Raw genomic sequence first — 22,929 nt, forward strand, 5'->3', positions numbered from 1 at the left:
CATGGGCTTCTTCCACACCCCCAGCAAGAGGGGTGCAGCTGCAGAAGGGCTCGACCCTGCTGCTTGCTGTGAAAGATCCTGCCGCGGGCTGAGGCTGCCTGAGCAGGTGCCTGCCTGTGCCAAGATGCTTCAAAGCCTTATTAAGAACATTTGGATCACCATGAAGTCCTACTATATCTAAGCTTACCAGGAGATTTGGGTGGGAATGGGGTTAATGGGCTTCCTTGCGCTAGTGGTAAAGAATCAGCTTGCAATGCAGGAGACACAGGAGACTGGGGTTCGATCCGTGGGTTGGGAAGATGCACTGGAGAAGGAAATGGCAGTCTGTTCTAGTATTCTTGCCTGGAAAATCCCAGGGACAGAGGAACCTGGTGGGCTACTGTCCACAGGGTCATGGAGAGTCGGACACGGCTGAGTGACTAAGCAGCAGAGCAGCTTATAGAATCAGGAGCGCTGATGAAAGGAGTAAAGCCTGGGGCTTCCCTGCTGGCCTGATGGTTAAGAGTCTGCCCGCCAACACAGGGGAAGGCTTGCTGCACATCCCACACAGCAGAGCAGAACTCTGGAACCACAGCTAGACAAGCCAGCGGGAACCACACTCGGAGCCCATGAGAGCCTGAGCTCTGCAACAAGACAAGCCCATGCACTGTGCTGCATGAAGGTCCAGTGCAGCCACAGAAACACATTTTAAAAAGAAAAAAAGAAAGAGAAGAAAAAAAAAAAAGTAAAAATAAAGGCTTGAAAGCTTCCAGGCCTGCGTCTGCTGGTGGTCATCACTAACCAGCTTCACTTAAGTGGGACGTCGGTCTGGCTGGGTTGTGGGAACGTGGGACATGGTGTTAACTCGCAGCACTGCTGCTGCCCCAGGGCGCGATTAAATGTGCCTGTGACGCACGCAGACACACAGAGACACCGCCAGGACTAGACCCCTGAGTACGGTGCATCAGATTCTGTGGTCAGGACGGAGGAATGCTGGGGTGCCACCTCTGGCCCCCAGTGGGAGCGAGGTTCTGTCCATCCCAGGCGGAGCGGGGGAGCCTCCAGCTGCACCGCCAGGCCCGGGCTCAACCCGAGCCCAACCCGGTTCCCCACATGGAGGGAACTGCTTCCCCTCCTCCCTGACGCCAACCCAGGAGCTCTAGCAAGGGCTGTCAATCACACACAGCCCCTCCTTGGCCTTGGTCCATTGGCTGAGAGGGAGTCACGTGACTCAAGCTGCCGGCCCGGGGTTTTTCCCTAGGATTTTGACCAAATCAGACACCGGGGATGAGAACCGATCTCTGAAAGTTGAGTCACTTGTGGACTCTCTTCTGTCAGGAGGACGCTGACAGGCAGGTGGAGCCTTTGTACAATTGCTGTGTCCAGACTCCTGGCCTGAGGCCAGTCAAGGGCCCGCCTCCAGACCTGGACTGGGGAGCTGGGGCTGGCCATCTGCGGGCCTGGCCACCGGGACTCTGTCCTCGATCTGGGGGAGCCCGCGGGCCCTCAGCAGCCATGGCTGCAGACACCCATGGTGCCATCTCGCTTGCCCTCACGCTGATGTCCAATGCACATCATCTCCAGATGGTTCTACCGCCAGCTTCCCCCACAAGATCCTCCTGTCCCTGTCCTCACTGACTTTCCAAACCCTAACTTTCCGGGAAGCCCATCTTCCCAACAGGTTTCCCAGGTGGCACAGTGGTAAAGAATCTGCCTGCCAATGCAAGAGACACAAGAGATGCGGGTTTGATCCCTGGGTCAGGAAGATCCCCTGGAGCAGGAAATGGCATTCTTGCATTCTTGCTGGAAAATTCCGTGGACAGAGGAGCCTGGTGGGCTACTGTCCATGGGATCACAAAGAGTCAGACACGACTGAGCGACTGAGCATGCACTCATGCATCTTCTCAACATTACAATGTCCCCACAGGTCCCACTGGAGGGGGACTTTCACATTTAATTCACCCACAGACGTTTGCTGGGCTCCCATGGCGTGGCAGGCACTGCTTGAAATTATTGGAGTACAGCAGTGGGAAGGGGAGATTCCTGACTCAGCACATGCAAGCAAATAAGGATCTCAAACCGTTTCCTGCAGCGTTGCATGCTCCGAGGAAAAGGAGAGCAGGAGGCGAGGACAGAGCTTGCTAGGACGCTGCGGTGGTTCCCACGCACCAGCAGCGTCTCTGACACACGCCCCTTGAGAGGGCGCCCAGTCCCTCTCTCTGTATGTGGTGGACTGGAGGACTTCTTCCGAGAGGGGTGTGGCAGAAGGAACACGTGTGGCTCTCCAGGGGAGTGTCCCAGGGACGGGGATGCCAGAGCTTGGAGCAGGAGAGCGATGGGGGAGGCAGGAAGGAGGCCGTGGAGGTGGGGAGCGCAGTCCTGTGTCGGCCCCGATGAGGGCCCGACTTTATTCTCTGTGAGATCAGAAGGATTAGAGCAGGAGAGGGACATGGTTCAGTTTACTTTTTAGAGAGGACCATCCGGCTGCTATGTGGATAATGAGAGTGGAAGGGGGTGGCCACCCAGGAAGTTACTGGGATAATTCATCTTCTGGTCAAGAGATACGGATGAGACAAGACGTGGGACCAGAAGGTGAGGAGCCAAGGATAACTCCGGAGTTTTTGTCCTGAGCAGCTGAGAGAATGGTGGTACTACCACGAAGAATGGACATATGCAGGTCTAGGAGGTGTTCTGAAGCAAGAATTAAGATTTTTCATTTTCTTATAAAGTTCCCACTAAGCCACAAATCCTGCATGCTCTGATATGCTGTGTTTTTTGTTTTCATTAAGTTGCATAGTTTTCCTAATTTCTCCTGTGATTTCTGCTTTGATTTATGGGTTGTTTAGAAATCTGTTGTTTAATTTTCAGATATTTGGAAATCCTCTGAATGTGTTTCTGCTACTGATTTTTACTTTAATTTCAGAATGATCAGAGTATATATGTTGTATGATCTTAAATATATTGAGACTTATTTTATGGCTCATAAGATGGTTTTTCTTGGTGAAGATTCTATGAACCTGGAGGAAGCTGTGCATTTTGCTGTTGTTGCATGCAGTGTTTTAATAAATGCAAATGCTCCTCAGGGTGTCTTTAGTGAGCGTTTTCCTTAGTGACTGACTATATTTAGCAACTTTTCTTGTGCTTGTTGGCCCTTTGTATATTTTCTTTGGAGAAATGTTTATTTGAATATGTTGCCCATATTAACTGGGTTGATTTTCTTCTTCATATTGAGTTATAAGTGTCTTATATTCTAGATAAAGCTCTTTTATCAGATAAGTTTTCTCCAAGTCTGTGACTTGTGTTTTCATTTTCTTAATGTTGTCTTTAATGTGCAAGAGTTTTACATTTTGATGAAGTCCAGTTATCGAATTTTTTGGTAGTTGATTGTGCTCTGGTATATCTAAAATATCTTTGCCCAATACAAAGCCACCGTGATTTTATTTTATATTTTCATCCAAGAGTTATGTGTTTTGGGTGCTCACATTTAGGTCTATGATCCATTTTGAGTTCTTTTTTTTTTATATGGTATAAGGCCAGGTGTAAATTCATTCATTTTATGTAGGTATCTAATTGACACAGCACCATTTGTTGAAAAAAAGCTATCCTTTAATCACTGAATTTTCTTATCTTTGTAGGACATCAATTGACCACAAATGTAAAGGTTTGTTTCTAAAATCTCAGTTCTGTTCTGTTGATCTACATGTCTTGTTATGCCAGGACCACACTGTCTTGATTATTTCAACTCTGCACTAGGTTTTGATATCAGCTAGTGTTAGTTCTCCAACTTCATTCTTTTTCAAGATTATTTTGGTTAGTCTGGGTCCTTTGTAATTATAGATATAATTTAGGATTATCTTGTCAATTTCTGCTAAGATTTGATAGAGATTGCAATACATTTATATATTAAGACAACTGCAGTCGTAAAAAATGGAGTCTTTTAATCCATTTATTAATATTTAGAACATCTTTATTTTCAGCAGTGTTTTGTAGATTTTAATGTACAAAAGCTTACAGTTATTTCATTAAATTTATCCCCAAGTTTTTTTTCTTTTTCTGCAATTTTGAATGAAATTTTCTTTATTTTTAGCCTGGTCATCAGTAATATGCATGTAGAAATAAAACTGACTTTTCAGCATTGATCTTGTGTCTGTTAGCTTTCTGAACCTGTTTATTAGTGCTAGTAGGTTTTTTTGGTTGTTCTCGACTCCCGAGCATTTTGTAGAAATCATGTTGTCTGTGTATTAATAGACAGTTTCCTTTCTTCCTTCTCAGTCTGGAAGCTGTTTGTTTCTTTTCTTGGGAGAGTGAACTAGACGGAACCTCTGGTTGCAAGACTAAAATGGTGAGAGCAGACATCTGTGCCTTACTTCTGATCTCAGAGGGAAAGTATTTGATTTTTCACTATCAAGTACAATAATAGCTATTGGGTTTTGCAGGCACTTGTAGCAGGTTAGGAAGTTCTCTTCTTTCCCTAATTTGTTGAGAGTATTTATTGTGAATAGGTACTGGATTTTTCAAATGTTTATTTTCTGCATTTATTGAAATGATCATGTAGTTTTGGTGCTTTATTAGCATGGTGTATGACATCAATTTATGGATGTTAAACCAAGCTTACATTCCTGAAAAAAATGGTCAAAATGTACAATGTTTTCTGCATATTGCTGAATTCTGTTAGCTAACATTTTGCAGAGAATTTTTGCATTTATATTAATAGGAGATATTGGTCTGTAGTTTTCTAGTGATTCCTCTTTCCAGTTTTGGTATCAGGTTAATACTGGCCTCATAGAATGAGCTGGAAAGTGTTGACTCCTCTTCTGTTTCCTGGAAGAGTTTGTGAATATTGGTGTTAATTCTTCTTTAAGTGTTCGGTAGAACTCACCAGCAACATCACCTGGGCTTGGGCTTTCTTTCGGAGGGAGATTACTAATTACTAAATTACTAATCCAATTTTCTTATACATATATTCATATTTTCTATTTCTTCTTGCATCAGTTTTGGTCATTTATATCTTTTTAGGAATTTTTCCATTTTATCCAAACCCCTGCACGGCGCTGTGTTTGAAGGGGCTGCTCCTCCCTCCCTGGCAGCTGAGCCTGCGAGTCAAAGCCCAGCCCCTCTTCCCTGCCCTGCTGAGGCCCACAGCAGGTCGGAGCTGGCTCTCCGGGAAGTCTGGCCTGCTCACCTGGCAGAGCTCTTTCCAATTCCGTCCAAAGCCGCAGCCCCCAGAAAAGTGGGACCAGTGCCGGCAGCCTCCTGTTGTTCCTTCACTAAGTCATGTCTGACTGTTTGCGACCCCATGGATTGCAGCACTCCAGGCTTCCCTGTCCGTCGCTATCTCCCGGAGTTTGTTCAGGTTCACGTCCATTGAGTGGGTGATGCCATCCAACCATCTCATCCTGTCACCCCTTCTTCTGCCCTCAATCTTTCCCAGCATCAGTGTCTTTTCCAATGTCTTCTGTGCTGGTTGATAAATCTGGAGTTTAACCAGGAGAGGGCACCATCCCCTGCCCAGCCGGCCAATAGTTGTTCAGTGGCTAAGCTAGGTCGCGTCTCTTTGAGACCCCATGGACTGCAGCACGCCAGGCTTCCCTGTCCGTCGCTATCTCCCGGAGTTTGTTCAAGTTCACGTCCATTGAGTTGGTGATGCCATCCAACCATCTCGTCCTCTGCCCTCCTCTTCTCCCTTTGCCTGATGCTAAAGCTGAAGCTCCAGTACTTTTACCTCCTGATGTGAAGAGCTGACTCATTGGAAAAGACCCTGATGCTGGGAAAGGTTGAAGGCAAAAGGCTGCTGATAGCTTCTGACAACTCAGTGCTCACACTCCTTCCCCCCACAGCCCCCCAGGAAGGGGTGGGCACAGCCCCTCACTGCACACCCCCGGCCTGCTCAAGGCGGGGAGAAGCCGGCTGGCTGTGGTCTCGGGCCCTGCCTGCTTCCCGCCTGGAGAGCAGCACGGGGCACCTGCCCCCTCCTCCTGTGAAGAGCGTCCTAAGTGCGGCCGCAGCTCAGCCAGGCTCGCCCCGCCCCTCCCCGCTCCTCCAGCCCACGTGTAGCCGTCTTCCCCAGGAAGGGTGCTGTCCCGGGAGCTTCAGTGGCAGTGACCCTTCCAGGGGCCTGGAGTGGACGGTGGCTCGTCCACGCCTCCTGCCCCGGGTGTGACGGCGGGGCCAGGGCCCGGAGGATGACTGCGCCTCCATCCATCCAGGCTCTGCCATCAGTCCTAACTGTGCCTTACTTGCCTTCCCCCAGCTGCTCCACAGGCGAGCAGAGGGCCTGGGGCAGAGGGTCACCAAGGAGGAGGTTGAGGGTCCCGCTTGGCTCCTCACTGCCATGACAGGGCAACCTCTTTACCACATCGAGTCTGTTGGGTAAACTATTAAAACAGCTTGCTTTCACAAAACCTTTTTATTTTCAAATAATTACACCTTCACGTGAGGTTTCGCTCAGTGCAGAGAGGTCCCGGGTACACCTCGCCGTCTCCTGCAATGTCTGTCCTGCTGCGATGCGCGAACGCCGTGACCAGGAGACCCTGGTCGTGCTGAGTCCTCTCTCCCGGCTGAGGCTCCCTGTGGGCCGCGGGGTCCCATGGCTACAAGCACCTCCGTCCTGCTTCCTTAGGAGCCACGTGCCCCCATCGTCTCTCACCCAGACAGCTGCTAATTGAAGCAACTGAGTTTTGAAAGATGGACAAGCTCAGTTTTCCCAGAATGCTGGGCTTTCCAGTAAACACAAGGTGCTGTGATCCAGCCCGGCCTGGCGGGTGCGCTGTCTGACCAGCGAGTGTGGTGGGAGCAGCGCTGGGTGTCCCAGGTCTGCGTCCGTCCAGGGGCTGCAGCCTGCTGGCCCTGCGGAAACGAGAGCCTGCAGGCTGAGCTGAACCCAATCTGGGCTGCTCAGGAATCTCCCTGTGCTGCATCCAGCTCTTTCCTAGGGTTGCAGGGGAGCCTGGGAAGATCTAGTGGATCAGGCACCTTCAGGGCTGATCCAGAAGCTGTCCCTTGAACCAGCTCTCTTGGTGGGGTGGGGGGGGGGCGCGGTGAGAAACCATGACAAAACCCTCCTCCAGATGCCACGGTTTCCCTGGTAACTGGTTGTGCAGGGAGGAGTCCTGAGGGCATGGCTGGAACTACCAGCGGAGCTGTGTGTGGAAGACCTGCAGAGGCCCCCGAGATGACCCCTAGAGAGGAAGGGGAGGAGGGAGGGAGGTCTCCGGGTCAGGGGCAGACAGGCCTAGGTGCTGAGCAGCAGGGGCCTGTGCTGGGGAGACCTCCTGAGGCCCAGGAAGGTCACAGCTGGGATGGCAGGAAGCGGTGGGCTCCCCCATGGGGGGAGTGGGCACTGGGACCTGGAGAGCCCTAGGGAGGGGCTGCAGAGAGCGCTGGGCAGGCCCCGATGGAGCGGTCCGGGGCAGGCCGGGCCTCCTTTGCCTGGTTTGCCGAGGGGAAACAGCTCACAGCAAGGTGCAGCGCTCTCTGCCGCATGCTGAAGACTATGGAGTCTGTTGACCTCAAGAATAAGCACTCAGTTATTTTAGCAGCAAAAGTGGACTTTGGAACATCACAGGAACTGCAACTTGGGTCACACAGGCTATAGCAAAAGCCATAGGTAAGTCCAACAAACAAAGGAGAGGAATGGTTACTTCATAGAGAAAAGTGAGAAAGTTGAGAGGTTTTTTTTTTTTTTTTTAATTAAATCTTCCTGGGAAAGACTGTGCGTTCAGGGTGAGGATGGTTTCTCGCCGGCTGAGTTGTTGAGGTAGGTGACTTCCTCTAGAAGAAGCGATGCGCTTGTCCTCTGGGGGCCTGTGATGGATGGTTCTTTCCTGTTAGCTTCTTCCATTGTACTTGGTAACTGGCTGTTGACCTGGAACAAGAAATCAGCCAGTTATATTAACAACGTGGGTTTATTCTGGAACAGTTAAGAACTGGAATCCAAGACAAACAAACTAAGGTGACCTTCCAGCAAGTGCTGAGAACAAAAGAAACCCTTTCGTAGATGAGAAAGGGGCCTGTTTTAAACAAAGGGTCCATTGGAGGAAGCCGGGAGCCGGAAGTGTGGCGGCTTTTTATTTGCTGCACTGTCTCTCATTGGCTGAATGGTTGCCGGGCGCGGGGTGGGGGGGGCGGTGAGTCTCCCTCAGCCTGGGGCGTAGGTTAGCACCTTCCTGTGGGGTCTGCAATTGAGGCTGCGCCACAGAGCGAGCAAGCTCCCGCTCCTGGCCTCCAGACTGCACCTCCCTGAGGTTACCCTTGACTAATTTTCACTCACAGGGTTCCCTTTACTAATTTTAATAAGTCCAATGGACTTCGCTTTGTGGCTCAGCTCGTAAAAAGAATCCGCCTGCAACGCGGGAGACCCGGATTCGACTCCCGGGTCGGGAAGATCCCCTGGAAAAGGGAACGCTACCGACTCCAGTATCCTGGCCTGTAGAATCCCATGGACTATGCCGACTCTGGGTCGCAAAGAGTCGGGCACGACTGAGCGACTTTCAGACGTATAGGTCCAATGGCTTTCCTGATGACGGCAGAAAATCTGCCTGCAATGCAGGAGACCCGGGTTGGATCCCTGAATCAGGAAGATCCCCTGGAGAAGGGCATAGAACCCACTCCAGTATTCTTGCCTGGAAAATTCCAGGGACAGAGGAGCCCACAGCCTGGTGGGCTACAGTCATGGGGTCGCAGAGTTGGATACGACTAAGTGGCGTGCGCGCTAAGGCGCGCGCACACACACTCAATGAAAACCCCGAGGGCCCACCTGTCTGACTCTGCAGCCCTCTGACCTCACTGAGCCCAGCCCCACCCCAAGGCTCCAGGAAGTCACCCGGGTCAAGTCCACCCCGAGACTCGGGGCGCCCCGCGCACGTGGTGGGGCGGAGAGACACCTGCACGCGGCGGAGCCGCCCGGGAAGGCTCGGTCCCCACAAGCCTTCGCGGGGGAGCCGGGCGGGGACCGGCTTGACAAGAGCCGGATCCTCGTCCGCGGGGCAGAGCCGGGTAACGGTCGGGCGGGCTTCTGCGCACGCGCCGTACCCGGCAGCCTACGCCGCCCGACCCCGAGGCGCCAGCGCCGCGTTGCCGGCATGCACCCGCGGCCCGCACCGCCTGGGGGCGCCTTGGCGCTGAGCCCCGGCTGGAGACCGGACGGCGGCGGAGCCCGGGGGCCCTGCTGGCCGTGGCGGGTGAGCGTCCGCCGGCGCCTGGCTCAAGCCTGAGGGGCCGGGAGGGCGCGGAGCGCGGCGTGAGACAGCTTCCGCGGGCGGGACAGCTGCGACCCGGCCTCGGACACGGACCCGGAAGCCGCGCCCGCACACGCCGGGTGCGGGGGTCGCGGTGGCGCGGCGGAGGCCCAGTCAGAGGCTCGGCCCGCCCTCCGCGCGCAAGACCCTGCCAGAGCCCGACCTGGGCGCAGACCCCCTACGTGTGGCCCCCGGCCCCACTAGTCCCCGCGGGGCCTGCGGTAGGGCCCGCTGTATTGACCAGTGTCTCTGGAGATCTCTGGCGCAAGGGCCTTGGATGGGGACCCTCAGACGGTAGCAGCGGCCCGTCTGAGACCCCTTGCGCCTCTGTCTCTCGAAGCACCCACCCACCCTTGACTCTTTAAGGTCACACAGAACTGACCTCTGGCGCTTCACCGACACCCGCAGCACTGAGTGTGTGTGTGTGTTCCTAGGAAGGAGTCCGCAGTGGGATTTCATTTATCTGATGAGATTGGTGGTTTGGTCAGGTGGCGTTCTTTTCTGGCCCGACATCGACTTGCTAATATTGGAGAGTCTGTCTGCTTTCTGTCTGTCACTCCCTCCTCAAGCTGGCCTCTTGAGCTAAGACATTGAGAAACCCATTTCCTTTGGATAAACTTTGTCCCATCATCGTTTAAAACTTTATAACAACTTCTTGCTCTGACTCAGGCGTATGTCCCCAGAGGTGCTTTTCTTTTACTTCTGCCAGGAATCAGGAGGTTTTTGTCCAGCTACATCAGGAAACCAAAAGGAAAAACACACACACACAAAACTAATGTGCCCTCCCTCACCTTAATTCTGTGACTTCTGACTTTCATGGCCTCATGAAAGTGAAAGAAAAACAAACTCGTGTCTCACACCAGACAGACCTTGTGGTTTTTAAGTCCTTCACGTCACTGATCCAGAACTAAGTTGTGAACCTGATTTCACTTCAATAAAATATGCCTGCTGGGGTCACTGTCGTCCTATTACACGGCCTGATGGGTCAGGAGTATCCAGGAGCCACTACCATAGTCCCTTTATCCTCTTTAGTTTGTTGTGGACCTGCCTTTCCTGAGGTGTTTTTTTTTTTTTTTTTTTTGACTGAGTCAGTTAGCACCCAGGAGCTTAGTTCCCCAACCAGATATCAAACTGGGCCCCACACAGTGGAAGCTCGGAGTCCGAACCACTGGACTGCCAAGGATTGCCCAGTTGGGCCTTTAAAAAATTGTTTTTTGCAGGAGGCCTTTAAATGCCAAGCAAGGAACTTGTACCTATGGAGAGGTGGGGGCCTGAGCCCAGCTAGTGGGCTGCAGGGCCGAGGTAAGGTGGGAGGGAGCTACAGCCAGCACCCCCAGCGGCCAGTTGTTCTCCAAGCCCATACCAGGGCCAGAAAAGTCTCCCCATGGGTTTCATTCTAAGTGGACCAGTGCACAGCAGTGCCGCCCCAGCCTGCGGCCCCCGCTTGGAGGAAACGTCCCCAGTTCAGAAGCAGCAGACCCCACACTGGGCCTCGGGAATTGCTCCTCGTCCTCCCGGAGTCTGACATGGAAGGAGAGATTGCTCCTTGTGCCCCTTTCAGTTAAAAAGTCGTCTGTCCCTCAGAAATGGAAGCAGCTGTCGAGGTTGCAGCGGACGGTGGTCCTCTTCCTGCTGGCAGTCCTGATGCTCTTCGGCCTCCGGTCCTATGTCCACGTGGCGGATGAGTGGACAGGTACCAGCTGCGTGATCCTCGGGGGTCCTGAGGGCTGACTAAGGGGTGGCACAGCGATCTGGCAGCGGCGGGAGGTGTAGACTTCAGCGCATTGGCAGGAAGCGAGATAAGGAGAAACCTAGAATGTTCCCAGTCCCCCGCTATAAGGTGGCTGTTAATCTGCGGTGTGTGACTGTTTCCCAGACATGCTGTGAGAAGCGGGGTGACGTCCCAGCCGCCTCACACCGAGATCCAGGTCCGAGGGTACACGCGGAGTCTGCGTGCACTGCAGTGCTGGGAAGCAAGCGCAGGTGCCGGGAGGAGGGGCAGCTCCCTCCTGGCTTCTCGGAGGAGGACAGCTGCAGAGCCCCGCGGCTTGCTCCTGTGAATGGCCTGTGTGCCACTGTGGGCCCTCCTTGAAGTGGAAAAAATAAAAGCCAAGTGTTTGGGTTGTGGGTGGGGATAAAGACAAGCTGCCAGGAGCTATGGGCAGGGTTTGCTTCCCTGTGACCACTCTGGAATTCCTTGACCTGCCCTTTTCGGAGGTCCCAGCCTGTCCCTTTCCAGGAGTGCTGGCTGTGTAGGTGCTGTTTCCAGCGCCCTTTGGCTCTCCTCTGGACCTTGAGGTGTATTTGAGATAAAATAGACTCTCCTGTTTAGCTGTGGACAGCAGGTCGGCGGCAGCATGGCAGATGAGACCAGCAAATCCTCCCGTCTTGCCAGCTCCTCGGAAAGCAGCTGAGAACCCAGAGACCGTGGCGGGGCTGTCGCCTCAGGTACTTGGAGTAAACTCAACGTGGAGTCGTAACTGGGGTCCAGGCCAGAAGCGCTTCAGCACAGCGTGGGCTGTTTGAGAGGGACTGGGAAGAGTTCTGCTTCCTGCCCTGTGTCTGAGGTTTTAACCTAACCTCCTTGCTCTGGGCTGGTGGGACGGAGGAGACGTGGGGAGAGGAGGAGGGCCATCCTGTCCTCCGTCCTCTGCCCGTGTGGCGCTCCGGGTCCTTGGGAGGTGAGACAGATCGAGCCTTTTCTCTGGGAGCTACTGGCCGGGGGCGGTCAGGCGGGGGCTCCACTCTGGACCTGCCCAGATGGAGGTGCTGGGGCCTCAGCATCACAGTGGGGTCAGCAGGGAGGACTGGGAGTTGGCAGGTGCGTGCTGCCTGCCATCCACAAAGGGTGGGGCGGGGTGAGGCCTCGTCCTGGGGGCCCGGAGCCGTCCAGGGTGGGGGGCGTGGGCGGGAGAGCACGTGGAGCCTAGAGGGTGATGGGGTCAGCCAGAGCCGGGGAGAGTCCCCCCCAGGGGAGCCGGCCTTTGAGAGCCCAGGATGCTCCCTGTGGGGACACACTCCCACGGGCTGGGGTGTCCACGTGGGCCCAGGCGCCCCCAGGGAGAGGCTCTGGGACTGATGCCGGCCTCACGCCCCACAGTGTGCCTGGGAGGGACGGGAGGCTGCTCTCACCCCGTCTCTCTGGAAGGCCTGTGTGTGAGAGAGTGGTTTCTCCCTTTAGAGCCAAGCGCGTTCCTTCTGTCACTTCTGTGGCCACTCTCTTGTGTATTGACTTCACGGTCCGTGACACAGAACGTGGCTGTCTCCCCACCAAGAGACAGGTTTCCACACCTCAGCCTCGGTGACCTGGACTCTGGTGTCCAGGAGGGGCCTGGAAATGAAGGCGTGAACATCTCCGTCTCCTGTGGAGCGAGTCTTGGGGCCCCTGCGCACCCTGAGGCTGCTGGCACCTCCTCTCTGGGTCCGACACTCGTCCCCGAGACCTGCTTCATCCGTGGGGCTGTGTTTCGGCCGCACCTGCTCTCGTGACCCGGGGGCCCGGCTCGGTGGGGTTTGAATCTTGGAAGGGGGGTATCTTCACGGATCCTCCTCCAAGGTGTCCATGGGTGCTGCAGCCAGAGGCTTTTCCATTCACGAGTCTGTGTCCTTGTGAGCTGGAGGAGTTGCTGTCACAGCCCCTGTTGGGCGGCTGGAGCCAGGACGAGTGCGCCCTCCCACAGCGCTTTGTCACTGACCGGCCGCCTCTGCCGCAGACTTCCGAGGCTGAGGTGGGAGTCCCGGGCGCAGGCCTGGGCAGTGTCCTCTGTGGCTCCATCGACGGGGATGGGGTGGCTCAACCCTGCCCTGCTACCCTTAGGGTCTGACTCCCAGACACGCTCTGGCCAGGGGCTTAACCGACCCTCCAGGGCTACACTCGCCCGTTGGCAGAGCCTCCGTCAGGCAGTCAGAGCCAGGAGCTGCTGAGAAAGGGGCTCCTCCCAAAGCTGCGCATTGTAGGAAAAATGGAAATCATTTCCTTTAGGAAACTGCAGCTGCTCAGCCAGTCCACAGCGCTCCCTGTGTGGTTCCAGGTCTGACTGGGGAGGGGGAGCGTCCTAGAAGCGGGATGGAATCATCGCACAAGTGACCCTTGTCTCTGTCCAGAAGCCCCAAAGGCATTTCCGACGAGGACCCCCCAACCTGCAGACGAGAGCGCCCGATGGAGACACCCAGGAGAGGAGGCAGGCCCAGGCCCAGAGGAGGGCAGAGGTGCTGGGAGAGGCTGGCTGGAGAGCAGAGGCGCAGAGAGACGGCCTCAGGTACCGGGAGCTTAGAGATGGTCTGAATGTGGGCACCAGTTTTTCCTGGTGTTTTTTTTATAAGAGAAATTGCTAACAAGTGTTTTCCTTGTTTCACTTTGCGCACCCTCGTGGAGCAGGGCGGCTGCTGGCTCGTCTACTCGCGGCCTCCCTGGGCGGCGTTCGCGTTTGGGCCTGAGCTCGGCGCGGCCTGCGGCATCCACACCTCTGTCCCTGTCCTGAGTATTCTCGTTTCTCTCCCCACAGCTGGAGGGGCGCAGGGACCAAGCCACCGCAGGGCACTGAACCTCCTGGCGAGAAGGCAGAGCTCCCCCCCAGGCCTTCCCCGAAGGCAGTGAGGTTTCAGGCCAACCCAGGTAGGGTCTGCCTGCCCCCTCCGGGCCTCAGCTGGCTTGGTTCCGAGGGTCACGGCGAAGGACACACTTGAGAGTTGGGGCCGCGCTGCAGCTCCTGCCATCCGTCTAAAGTCTGCTCAGCCTCGGACAGCCAGGTGGACCAGGCTCCTGTGGGTCAGGCGTCCCTGTAGCTTTGGTGACGGTGTCTGGCTCTTGGACAGACGTCTTTCAGGGTCCAGTGCTGCAGCTATTTTAGCTTTTATTTTGTATTCTAGTATAGATGATTAATGGAGAAGGCAATGGCAACCCACTCCAGTGTTCTTGCCTGGAGAATCCCAGGGATGGGGGCCCCTGGTGGGCTGCCGTCTATGGGTTCGCACAGAGTCGGACACGACTGAAGCGACTTAGCAGCAGTAGCGTAGATGATTAACTGTTGTGAGAGTCTCAGATGAACAGGGAAAGGACTCAACCGTACATACACATGTATCCGCTCTCCGGCAAACTCTACTCCCATGTAGACGGCTATGTAGCGCTGAGCAGGGTTCCGTGTGCTGTGAAGCAGACCCTTGTTGTTGACCCGTTTAGAGTAGAGCGTGACAGGCATCTGTCCCAACTTCCTGTCTCCTCCCTGTTTTCCTTCTCCGGAAGGAAGGTTCATTCTCAGCCTATGGGTCCTTTTCTGTTTTGCAAGTAAGTTTATTTGTATCGTTTTTCTTAGCTTCTATATATAAGGGATGTCATAGGATACTTCTTTGTCTGAGTTATTTCATTCACTATGACAATTTTTAAGTCCATCCACGTTGCTGAAAATGCCATTATTTCATTCTTTTGAGTGGCTGAGTAATATTCTGTTGTATGCATGCAACACATTTTCTTTATTTCTGTTGACGGACATTTACGTCGCTTCCATGTCTTGGCTGCTGTAAACAGTGTTGCAGTAAACATTGGGGGGCTTGCATCCTTTCAGTCATGTTTTTCTCCGGAGGTATGGCCAGGAGTGGGTAGCTGGGTCATATGATAGCTCTATTACTAGTGTTTTAAGGAACTTCTGTATTGTTCAGACAAGGCTTTCTTGTCCGGGTCACCAGCGCCTGGCACGATTGATGTCCACAAACCAGACTGCACACCCAGGCTTACTGGTTCCTCTGCTTCCGCTCCTTCGCTGTTTCCTGGAGGGTGGTCCCTGCTGGGACTTGGTGGAGGCTGACGAGCCTGGGCCGGGTGCAGTTTCCGCTTGGGCCTTCACTGCGGCCTAAGGAGCCCCTGCGGCAGCCTCACTCGCTGTGGGGCCACAGGGCAGCTCTGTCTGGGTGCCCATGCCCTGCGTTCCTCCTCCCAGCCTCCCAGAACGAGCGCCAGAAGGCCGTGGTGGATGCCTTCCTCCACGCGTGGGCTGGATACCGCAAGTTCGCCTGGGGCCACGACGAGCTGAAGCCCCTGACCAGGTCCTTCAGCGAGTGGTTCGGCCTCGGCCTCACGCTGATCGACGCCCTGGACACCATGTGGATTCTGGGGCTAAAGAAAGGTACCTGCTCGTCCCTGCGGTGGGCTTGAGCTCGCCACGCGTGACCCTCGGGCCCGAGTGAGCCTGGGCTGGGAGGTGACCACACGCCGCGTCCTGCTGGGCTGTGCGTCCCCGTCCTGGCTGCCAGCGTGGCTGTGCTCTGTCCTCACACGTCCGTGCGCCCTGCGCCTCCGGCAGAGCGCCGAGTGTGGCAGAGGGCGGAGTGCAGGGCTGTTTGCCGCCCGTGTTTCTGTTGCGGTCAGGAGGGCCCTGTGGTGGGAGGCGACACGTGCGCCGCCGCAGCGGCCGGCAGCGCCCTAAGTCTCCCTCTCAGTCCTTGTCGGTGCAGACAGGGTAAGACGGGCGACGTGCCCCAGATGTTTCTGAGCCGGCGCGCTCACGGCCCCGTCCGTCTTCCAGTCGCACTGCCGCCTCCACCACTCACTGTCTCGTGCTCCTCGGTCGTGTGGCTTTGACGTCGAGCGCTTGTGCTCACGCTGCACGGCCTTCCCCCACTGCCCGCTGGCCCCGTGTTTTCTGTGCGGTTGGAGGACTCCTGGGCTCCCCCTCTTGCATGAGGAGGTGGTGCCGAAACCCTGCAGGGGATGTGCGTAGCCCCAGAGGGAGCGGTCAGGCGGATGCTGGACTGTTAATTTGTTCCTGTACCTCTGCTGTTTCACGTGGCAGAATTTCAAGAAGCCAGGAAGTGGGTGTCCAGGAAGTTACGGTTTCAGAAAAATGTGGACGTCAACCTGTTTGAGAGCACAATCCGGATCCTGGGGGGGCTGCTGAGTGCATTCCACCTGTCTGGAGACGTCCTCTTCCTGACGAAGGCTGTGAGTGTCCCGGCCTCAGGGCTGCTCGCGTCCGGGGGGGACTGGGGTCTCAAGTGCTCAGCAGTCAGTGATTTTCTCGTGGGATTGGGCTGCGGCAGGCGTTTGTTTCCAGTTCTGCCTCCTCCCGCTCTTGAGTCTGCTTCCGAGCACATGGGTGGCTGAAGCAGCGTTGTGCCAGCCTGCTGCCTGCCCGTGAGGTCATTCTGAACTGATTGAGTCCAGCTCGGGTTTTGTAGCTGGCAGGGTTAAGGTCAGGTGAAGCCAGCACACTTGGGTCTGTCCACTGAATTACATGAAAATGGGTATCGGGTTTACTGTCGTGTCATGGAGACAAGGCCTCTGAGCAGCAGGACTCGTTGACTGATCGCTGTGTTGTGTATCAGGAGGATTTTGGAAATCGGTTAATGCCTGCCTTCCGAACACCCTCTAAGATTCCGTACTCCTTTGTAAACATCGGCACCGGAGTTGCTCACCCACCCCGATGGACCTCTGATAGCACGGTGGCTGAGGTGACGAGCATTCAGCTGGAGTTCCGAGAGCTCTCTCGTCTCACGGGGGATAAGAAATTTCAGGTATGGAGGGGCTCTGCTTCCGGCTGGTGCGGGTTTTCTGCGGGGCCATCTCTGGCTCATGGAGGCACGTGCAGGTCTGTGTGGTCATGGGTCCTGGGCCATGAGAGTCCTGTCGGTTTTGGTTCTTGTCCCACGTTCTCCTGGAGAATCGCGTTTTCTGGTGATACCAGAGGTGCAGACGGGAGATGCCCTGACCGGAGGCTGAGTCCTCTGCCTGGCCCGCCCCCGTGCAGTCCCATGTCCTCAGGGCCCCGACAGCTGACGGCTTGTCCTGCCGCGCTTGGCGTGGCCTGGAGTCCACTTGCCGTTGTCCTGGGCCCTCCTGCAGTGGCGAGGCCCGCCTGCTCTGCTGTGGCTGAGTGCCACGGGGTGTGTTGGAGCTCTGGGCTTTGTAATCAGGTCAGTGTAGGTGATGTCGTGGTTGTCCCATTTGTGGCATCCAGGCTGGGCCCTGCACACAAGTGTCTTGGGTGGGCAGCTGGAGTGGTGTGCGGCGTGGCTCTTGGTATGGGGGTGGGGCAGTGCGGACCCCCGAGTCTTCCTCCCAGGGAAAAAGTCCTAATTTGAAGACCTGGACCAGAAAAAGGCCTCAGGTGTGTCAGGGACTGCTGTGGTCACAGCAGTCTGCAAGGCCGTGAGCTTCTATTCACTACGGGCTTCCTTGGTTTCCAAAATGCCTCCCTCAAATGTTCCGGGGACCCTGCCACCTGAGCCCAGAGAACAGACAGCACCTGAGTGGGTGGGACCCACACTAGTCCCACTGACTTTCAGTGCCCACCCCGCTCTGCCTTGTAGAGCGGCTTGGCACAGTGAGAGGCTTCAGCTTATGTAGTTCCTGCTGCAGTCACCATAGCCCTTCCGAGTTGAAACTGGAGAAACCAAGGCAGGGAGGGTGCTGGTTACTTGTGCAAGATCAAAGGTAGTGGGAGATGGGGGATTCTGACCCACTGCATCTACCCTTGAGTCTTTTTTCTTCTATTTTTTATCCATATCAGTATTTAATATTAAATTGAATGTAAAGTGAATACCAAATCTGAAAGTCCTCTACCTGTCATCGCTTTCTTAAAAAACACACACAGCACAGAATACAGCACAATGACTACTCTCTGTGAACAGCCACGTGGCATCAGCGCGTTCAGACCATTGTGTAGCCATCATCACCGTCAGATCCCCAAACTGACCCCCTGTCCTCAACTAGACAGTAACTCCCCACTCTCCCAGGTCCTGGACACTAGCATCTACTTTCTGTCTCCATGAAAAATACTTCCATTTTTTAAAATTTTGCCTCTTTCTTTTCTTATGTGGTAAGAAAATCACATAACATAAAATTCGCCACCATAAAACCATCTTGAAGCGCCCAGTTCATAAGTGTTCAACCTGTTCACACAGCTGTGAAATGGATCCCCATAACTTTCTCATCTGATGAGCAGAAGCTCTGCACGCATTACATACTGACTCATTTCATTCTATGAAGTGTGCTGTTGAAGGTCTGTCACATAGGTGGAGTCATACAACGTCTCTCCTCGTAAGAATGGCTCGTTTCATGCAGCGTAGTGTCCGCAGGGTTCACCCACAGAGTAACATCAGAATTTCCTTCCTTTTGAAGGCTGAATAATATTCCATCGTACGGAGGGACCACACTTTGCTTTTCCATTCACCCATCAGCAGACACTGGTTTGCTTCCACTGTGGTCACAGTGAATGGCGCACTTCTGAACACGGCTGTAATACCAGCCTGTTAGACATAATCCCTGGAACTCAAATTATGAGAGCATGAGGCCACTCAGTGCTCAGTGTTTCTGAGGAAACGCCATGCCGTTGTCCCAAGAAGCCGTACCATTCTGGATTTCCACCAGCAGCGCACAAGTGTTTCAATTTCTACACATCCTTGCAACACTTGTTTTCTGTTTTTTGTTTTGATAGTAGCCATTGAGGTGAGAGTGAGGTGATATCTGATTCTTGTGGTATCTATTTCCATTTCATTAATGATCAGTGATGTTAAACACTTTTTCATATGCCTATTTGTATGTCTTCTTTGGCAAAATGTCTATGAAAATCCTTGGCCCTCATGTGAATCAGGTTGTTGAGGTTTTTTGTTGTTGTGTTGTAGGAATTCTCTATACATTCTGGACAGTAATCCTAAATCAGATATGTGGCATGCAAATATTTTTCTCTCATCTGTAGTTTGAGTGTTTCCCGTGTGGATGGTGTCCTTAGATGGACAAGAGATTTTCATTCTCAAGGAGTCAGTCTCTGTTCTGCCGCCTGTGAAGCAGGTCTTCTGTTCCAGTCCCTGGATGAAATGTCAGGTGCTGCCCGAGTTCCGGGAACCCTGCTAACGATGGGGGGACACACCTCGTTCACGTGAGGTCCCCGCACCCGAGGGCAGTTCCGCCTGGAATGAGCCACTTGCTCATAAGGGTCACTTGCAAACACACGTATTGCCATGTCTTGGTGGTTGTGAGATCACAGAGGCGTAAAGCTGCTCACTCCAGGGAAGTGTGCGCATTGATGGGCGTGTAACTGTTGGGTCCGGAGGACGGTGAGGAAATGCGCACGGAGCCTTGGGCACAGACACACGTGCTGCCCCGGCTTGATCGGAGCCCAGGTGGGATGGGTCTTGAAAGGGAATAGATGTTTCCTGGTGGCTGAGGACTTTGGGGCAGTTATCATGAGCAGCAACCTTGGGCTGGGAAACAGATGTGCCTGCCAGCCCGGCAGGAAGTGGGAGCACAGGGCAATCTTCAAGAGGAGGTGCCAGGCCCACAGCTGTGGCCTCAGACACTGTCCCAGGTGGAGGCTGGGAAATGTCTCGAGGACGGGTATAGTCCCGCGGTCGGCCATCCTGGCGCTGTGTCGGAGGGCAGCCTCTCCGCGCAGCCCACCCGCTCACCGCCCCCACTGTCTGCCCCAGGCCGCCGCAGAGGAGGTGACGAGGCGCGTGCATGCCCTGCGCGGGAAGCTGGACGGGCTGGTGCCCATGTTCATCAGCACCAACAGCGGCAGCTTCACCCACCTGGGCATGTTCACCCTGGGCGCCAGGGCCGACAGCTACTACGAGTACCTGCTGAAGCAGTGGATCCAGGGCGGGAAGAAGGAGAGCCAGTGAGGCCTGTTTTTCTGCCTTCAGGGCGGCCCCCGGGGCTCGGGGTGGCGGGGCCCTCTGTGGGGAGGCTGTTTCTGTCCATCCGAGTGCAGAGCAAGGACCGGCCACGGGGCATGGCTCCTCCTCGCTGGGCAGCAGGGGTCTTCCTTGGGGTTGTGGCTGCTTGGTCATTGGCTCCAGCGGGAGGCAGCCGGGGACATGAGGGTCTCCTCGTGCTCAGGGCTTGGACGCTGAACACGCAGACATTCCCAGGGAGCAGCCTTGTCCAATTATAAAACAGAGATAAACCCCCGTGGGGTGCTGGGTTCTCTCAGCCTCAAGCCTGGGGGTGACTGTGGCCCAGGAAGTGTTACTGACAGGAGAGCCCGCAGGCTGGTTCCGGGTGAATCAGGCTGGCAGAGGCTGGTCTCCAGTGGCCCCTTGGGGCTGGTTGGGAGGCACTGGCCTCACTGGAGTGGGGGCGGCCCAGAAGCCCATGAGGCTGACCCCCCATGGGGCTGGCGGGGCCGGGCCTCATAGATCCCAGAACAGGGACCGCAGCTTGGGGTCACGCCCTGTTTGTGGAACTGAGGGCTGTGCACCCACCTGGCCAGAGCACACAGGCCCCGCTGGTCTGCACAGGCTGCTGGAAGACTACCTGGAAGCCGTGGACGGGATCAGGAAGCACCTGCTCGCTAAATCTGAGCCCAGGAAGCTGACCTTTGTGGGGGAGCTCAACCACGGCCGCTTCAGCGCCAAGATGGTGAGTGGGAGCGTATTTCCCCGATCCGGCCTCAAGGCAGCTTGGGGACCCAGCCTCTGTGCTTGATGTCTGATGGCTCTGAGAGCGGGGATGACCCGGGGAAACTCGTGATCCTGGCTGTGGAGTGTGAGCGGTCCCGGGTGGATGTGGGTGTCCCGTGACAGCAGCAGGAGGGGCTGAGGTCTGCGGGGTGCCAAGACCCCCAACCCAGAGCCCCCACCTCCTCCAGGACCCCTGCCCTGCAGCAAGTCTCCGCTTCCATGCTCTCGGGGAACCCCCACTCCCAGTTGCACCCCCTCCTGCAGCCAGGGCTCCATCGACCTTTAAGGTGGTCCTTCCAGAAGCTTCTCCCTGCCCGTGTGGGGCCCCAGGTGCTTGGCCTGCAGCTCCGTGCCCTGTCTGAGGCCCGACGGCGCTGGACCCGCTGATGCGGTGACCCCGTGGTTTCAGGACCACCTGGTGTGCTTCCTGCCGGGGACACTGGCTCTGGGTGCCCACCACGGCCTGCCTGCTGAGCACATGGAGCTGGCCCAGGCGCTCATGGACACCTGCTACCAGATGTACCGTCAGATGGAGACGGGGCTGAGCCCTGAGATCGCACACTTCAACCTGCACCACACGAAGGCTGTGAAGGACGTCCAGGTCAAGGTGAGCCGGGCTGGGCCCAGGGCTGGGGCCAGAGGGGAGTGCTGGGAGGCACCGCCTGAGCCCATGTGCCTCCCCAGGCGGCCGACAGACACAACCTGCTGCGGCCCGAGACCGTGGAGAGCCTGTTCTACCTGTACCGCCTCACGGGCGACCGCAAGTACCAGGACTGGGGCTGGGAGATCCTGCATAGCTTCAACACCTACACGCGGGTGAGCCCCCCAGTGTCCCCAGGGCCTCAGTGTCGCCTCCCAGGGGCTGCATGGGGAGGCCCTGCCCTGCCGTGAGGGCCCGGGGGGTCGGGGCGTCCGTCTGTCCTGTCTGGGGGACAGCTGTGTCGGGAGGGTCCCTGCAGTGGCTTGAGGCACACAGAACGTGTCTCTCCTGGGTCTTCTGTGCGGCTTGGGCAGCGTGTTTCCACTCAGCGGGTGGGTGACCTCTGGGCCGCTACGCCCCAGGCCGGGGGCCACAACCAGCTGCACCCCCTGCTATGCCCAGGGCCCACTGCCCACCCTGGCAGGGCTGAGACTTGACCTCCGCCCTGTGGCCCCTGAGGTGGACTCTACACCCCTCAGGTGGCCTTGGGGCCTCTGTGAGGCCTGCACGGGTTTTGGAGGTGGCACTTGGCATCTGATCACTGAAGGGAACCATGGCTGACCTCCAGGGTGGCCATTCCCCCTGTTGGCTTTGGTGTCCTCCCCGCCCCAGGCCCTGCCCTGGGGGGCCGTGTGTTCTGGGGTGGGGGGGGCGGCGCCTCTGGCTGGCAGCCCTCCAGAGGGCTGAGCCAGCATTGTGATGCTGTGGCCTCGGCTCTCGAGCAGGTCCCCTCGGGCGGCTATTCTTCCATCAGCAACGTCCAGGACCCCCGCCACCCCCAGCCCAGGGATAAGATGGAGAGCTTCTTTCTGGGGGAGACGCTCAAATACCTGTATCTGCTCTTCTCCGACGACCCCGACCTGCTGAGCCTGGACACCTACGTGTTCAACACAGAGGCTCACCCCCTGCCCATCTGGGCCCCCTCCTAGGGCGGGACGGCTCTCGAGTAGGCGCTGCCCAGGAGGCTGACGTGTGCTGTCCGCGAGGATGCCTGTCTGCAAGACCTGGGCCCTGACCTTGGCTGTGTGGTGTCCCCCCAGCTGGCGGCACGTGCTCCGGGCCGGGCTGGTGACAGAGGCCAGTGGGCCACAGGGCCAGGATGTTTCGGGGCCTCGTAGCTGCTCGGGGTGGCCACTGGGCATCCGGTGCTCTGCCGCTGGTTCTGTGCTCCTCGCCTGGTTCCTGTTGGATCACCATTTGGAACACGTTGGAATAAATGGGCGATGTGATTCTGGGGATCCTGTCCACTCAGCGAGTTTCTTCCTTCTTCCTAGAAAATCAAATCATGACTACATTCCTGAAGCCTGAACACACTCCCGCTGCCCTGCAAGGGCTTCCTCAGGGTCCTGGGCGTCTGGTCACCCCAGGCCACTTTGGCCCAGAGCCCGCGATGTGATCAGAGACGGGCTGAGGGTACGGCCCGGTGCAGCCCAGCTCGGGGTCACAGCCTGTGAACACGCCCGACCCAGGGGCTCGGGGCGTCCTGACCTCATGTGGATTCGGGCTCCTGGCTGGCTGCGGTGTTTACACGTTGGACTCAGGGATCTACCCTTGCCTTTGCAAGGCTGGGCCCAGTAGATGGGCTCAGTCGGGATAGAAGCACATGTGCTCTGTGAGGAT

At 56.0% G+C, this 22,929-nt stretch overlaps 1 protein-coding gene across 1 annotated transcript; it reads left to right on the forward strand.

Annotated features, from left to right (window-relative positions):
- The first annotated feature begins 9,059 nt into the window (after window positions 1-9,059).
- Window positions 9,060-22,556, forward strand: MAN1B1 (mannosidase alpha class 1B member 1). Its single transcript, XM_043470398.1, has 14 exons — window positions 9,060-9,158; window positions 9,277-9,436; window positions 10,777-10,908; window positions 11,548-11,663; window positions 13,320-13,474; window positions 13,721-13,830; window positions 15,149-15,334; window positions 16,001-16,149; window positions 16,533-16,721; window positions 19,635-19,825; window positions 20,448-20,568; window positions 21,019-21,216; window positions 21,294-21,425; window positions 22,035-22,556. Exons 1-14 carry the CDS (start codon window positions 9,060-9,062, stop codon window positions 22,236-22,238), a joined length of 2,142 nt encoding a protein of 713 aa, XP_043326333.1. The 3' UTR covers window positions 22,239-22,556.
- The last annotated feature ends 373 nt before the right edge of the window (window positions 22,557-22,929 follow it).

The sequence above is a fragment of the Cervus canadensis genome, chromosome 5 (assembly GCF_019320065.1).
Source record: "Cervus canadensis isolate Bull #8, Minnesota chromosome 5, ASM1932006v1, whole genome shotgun sequence".
Taxonomy (NCBI): Eukaryota; Metazoa; Chordata; class Mammalia; order Artiodactyla; family Cervidae; genus Cervus; species Cervus canadensis.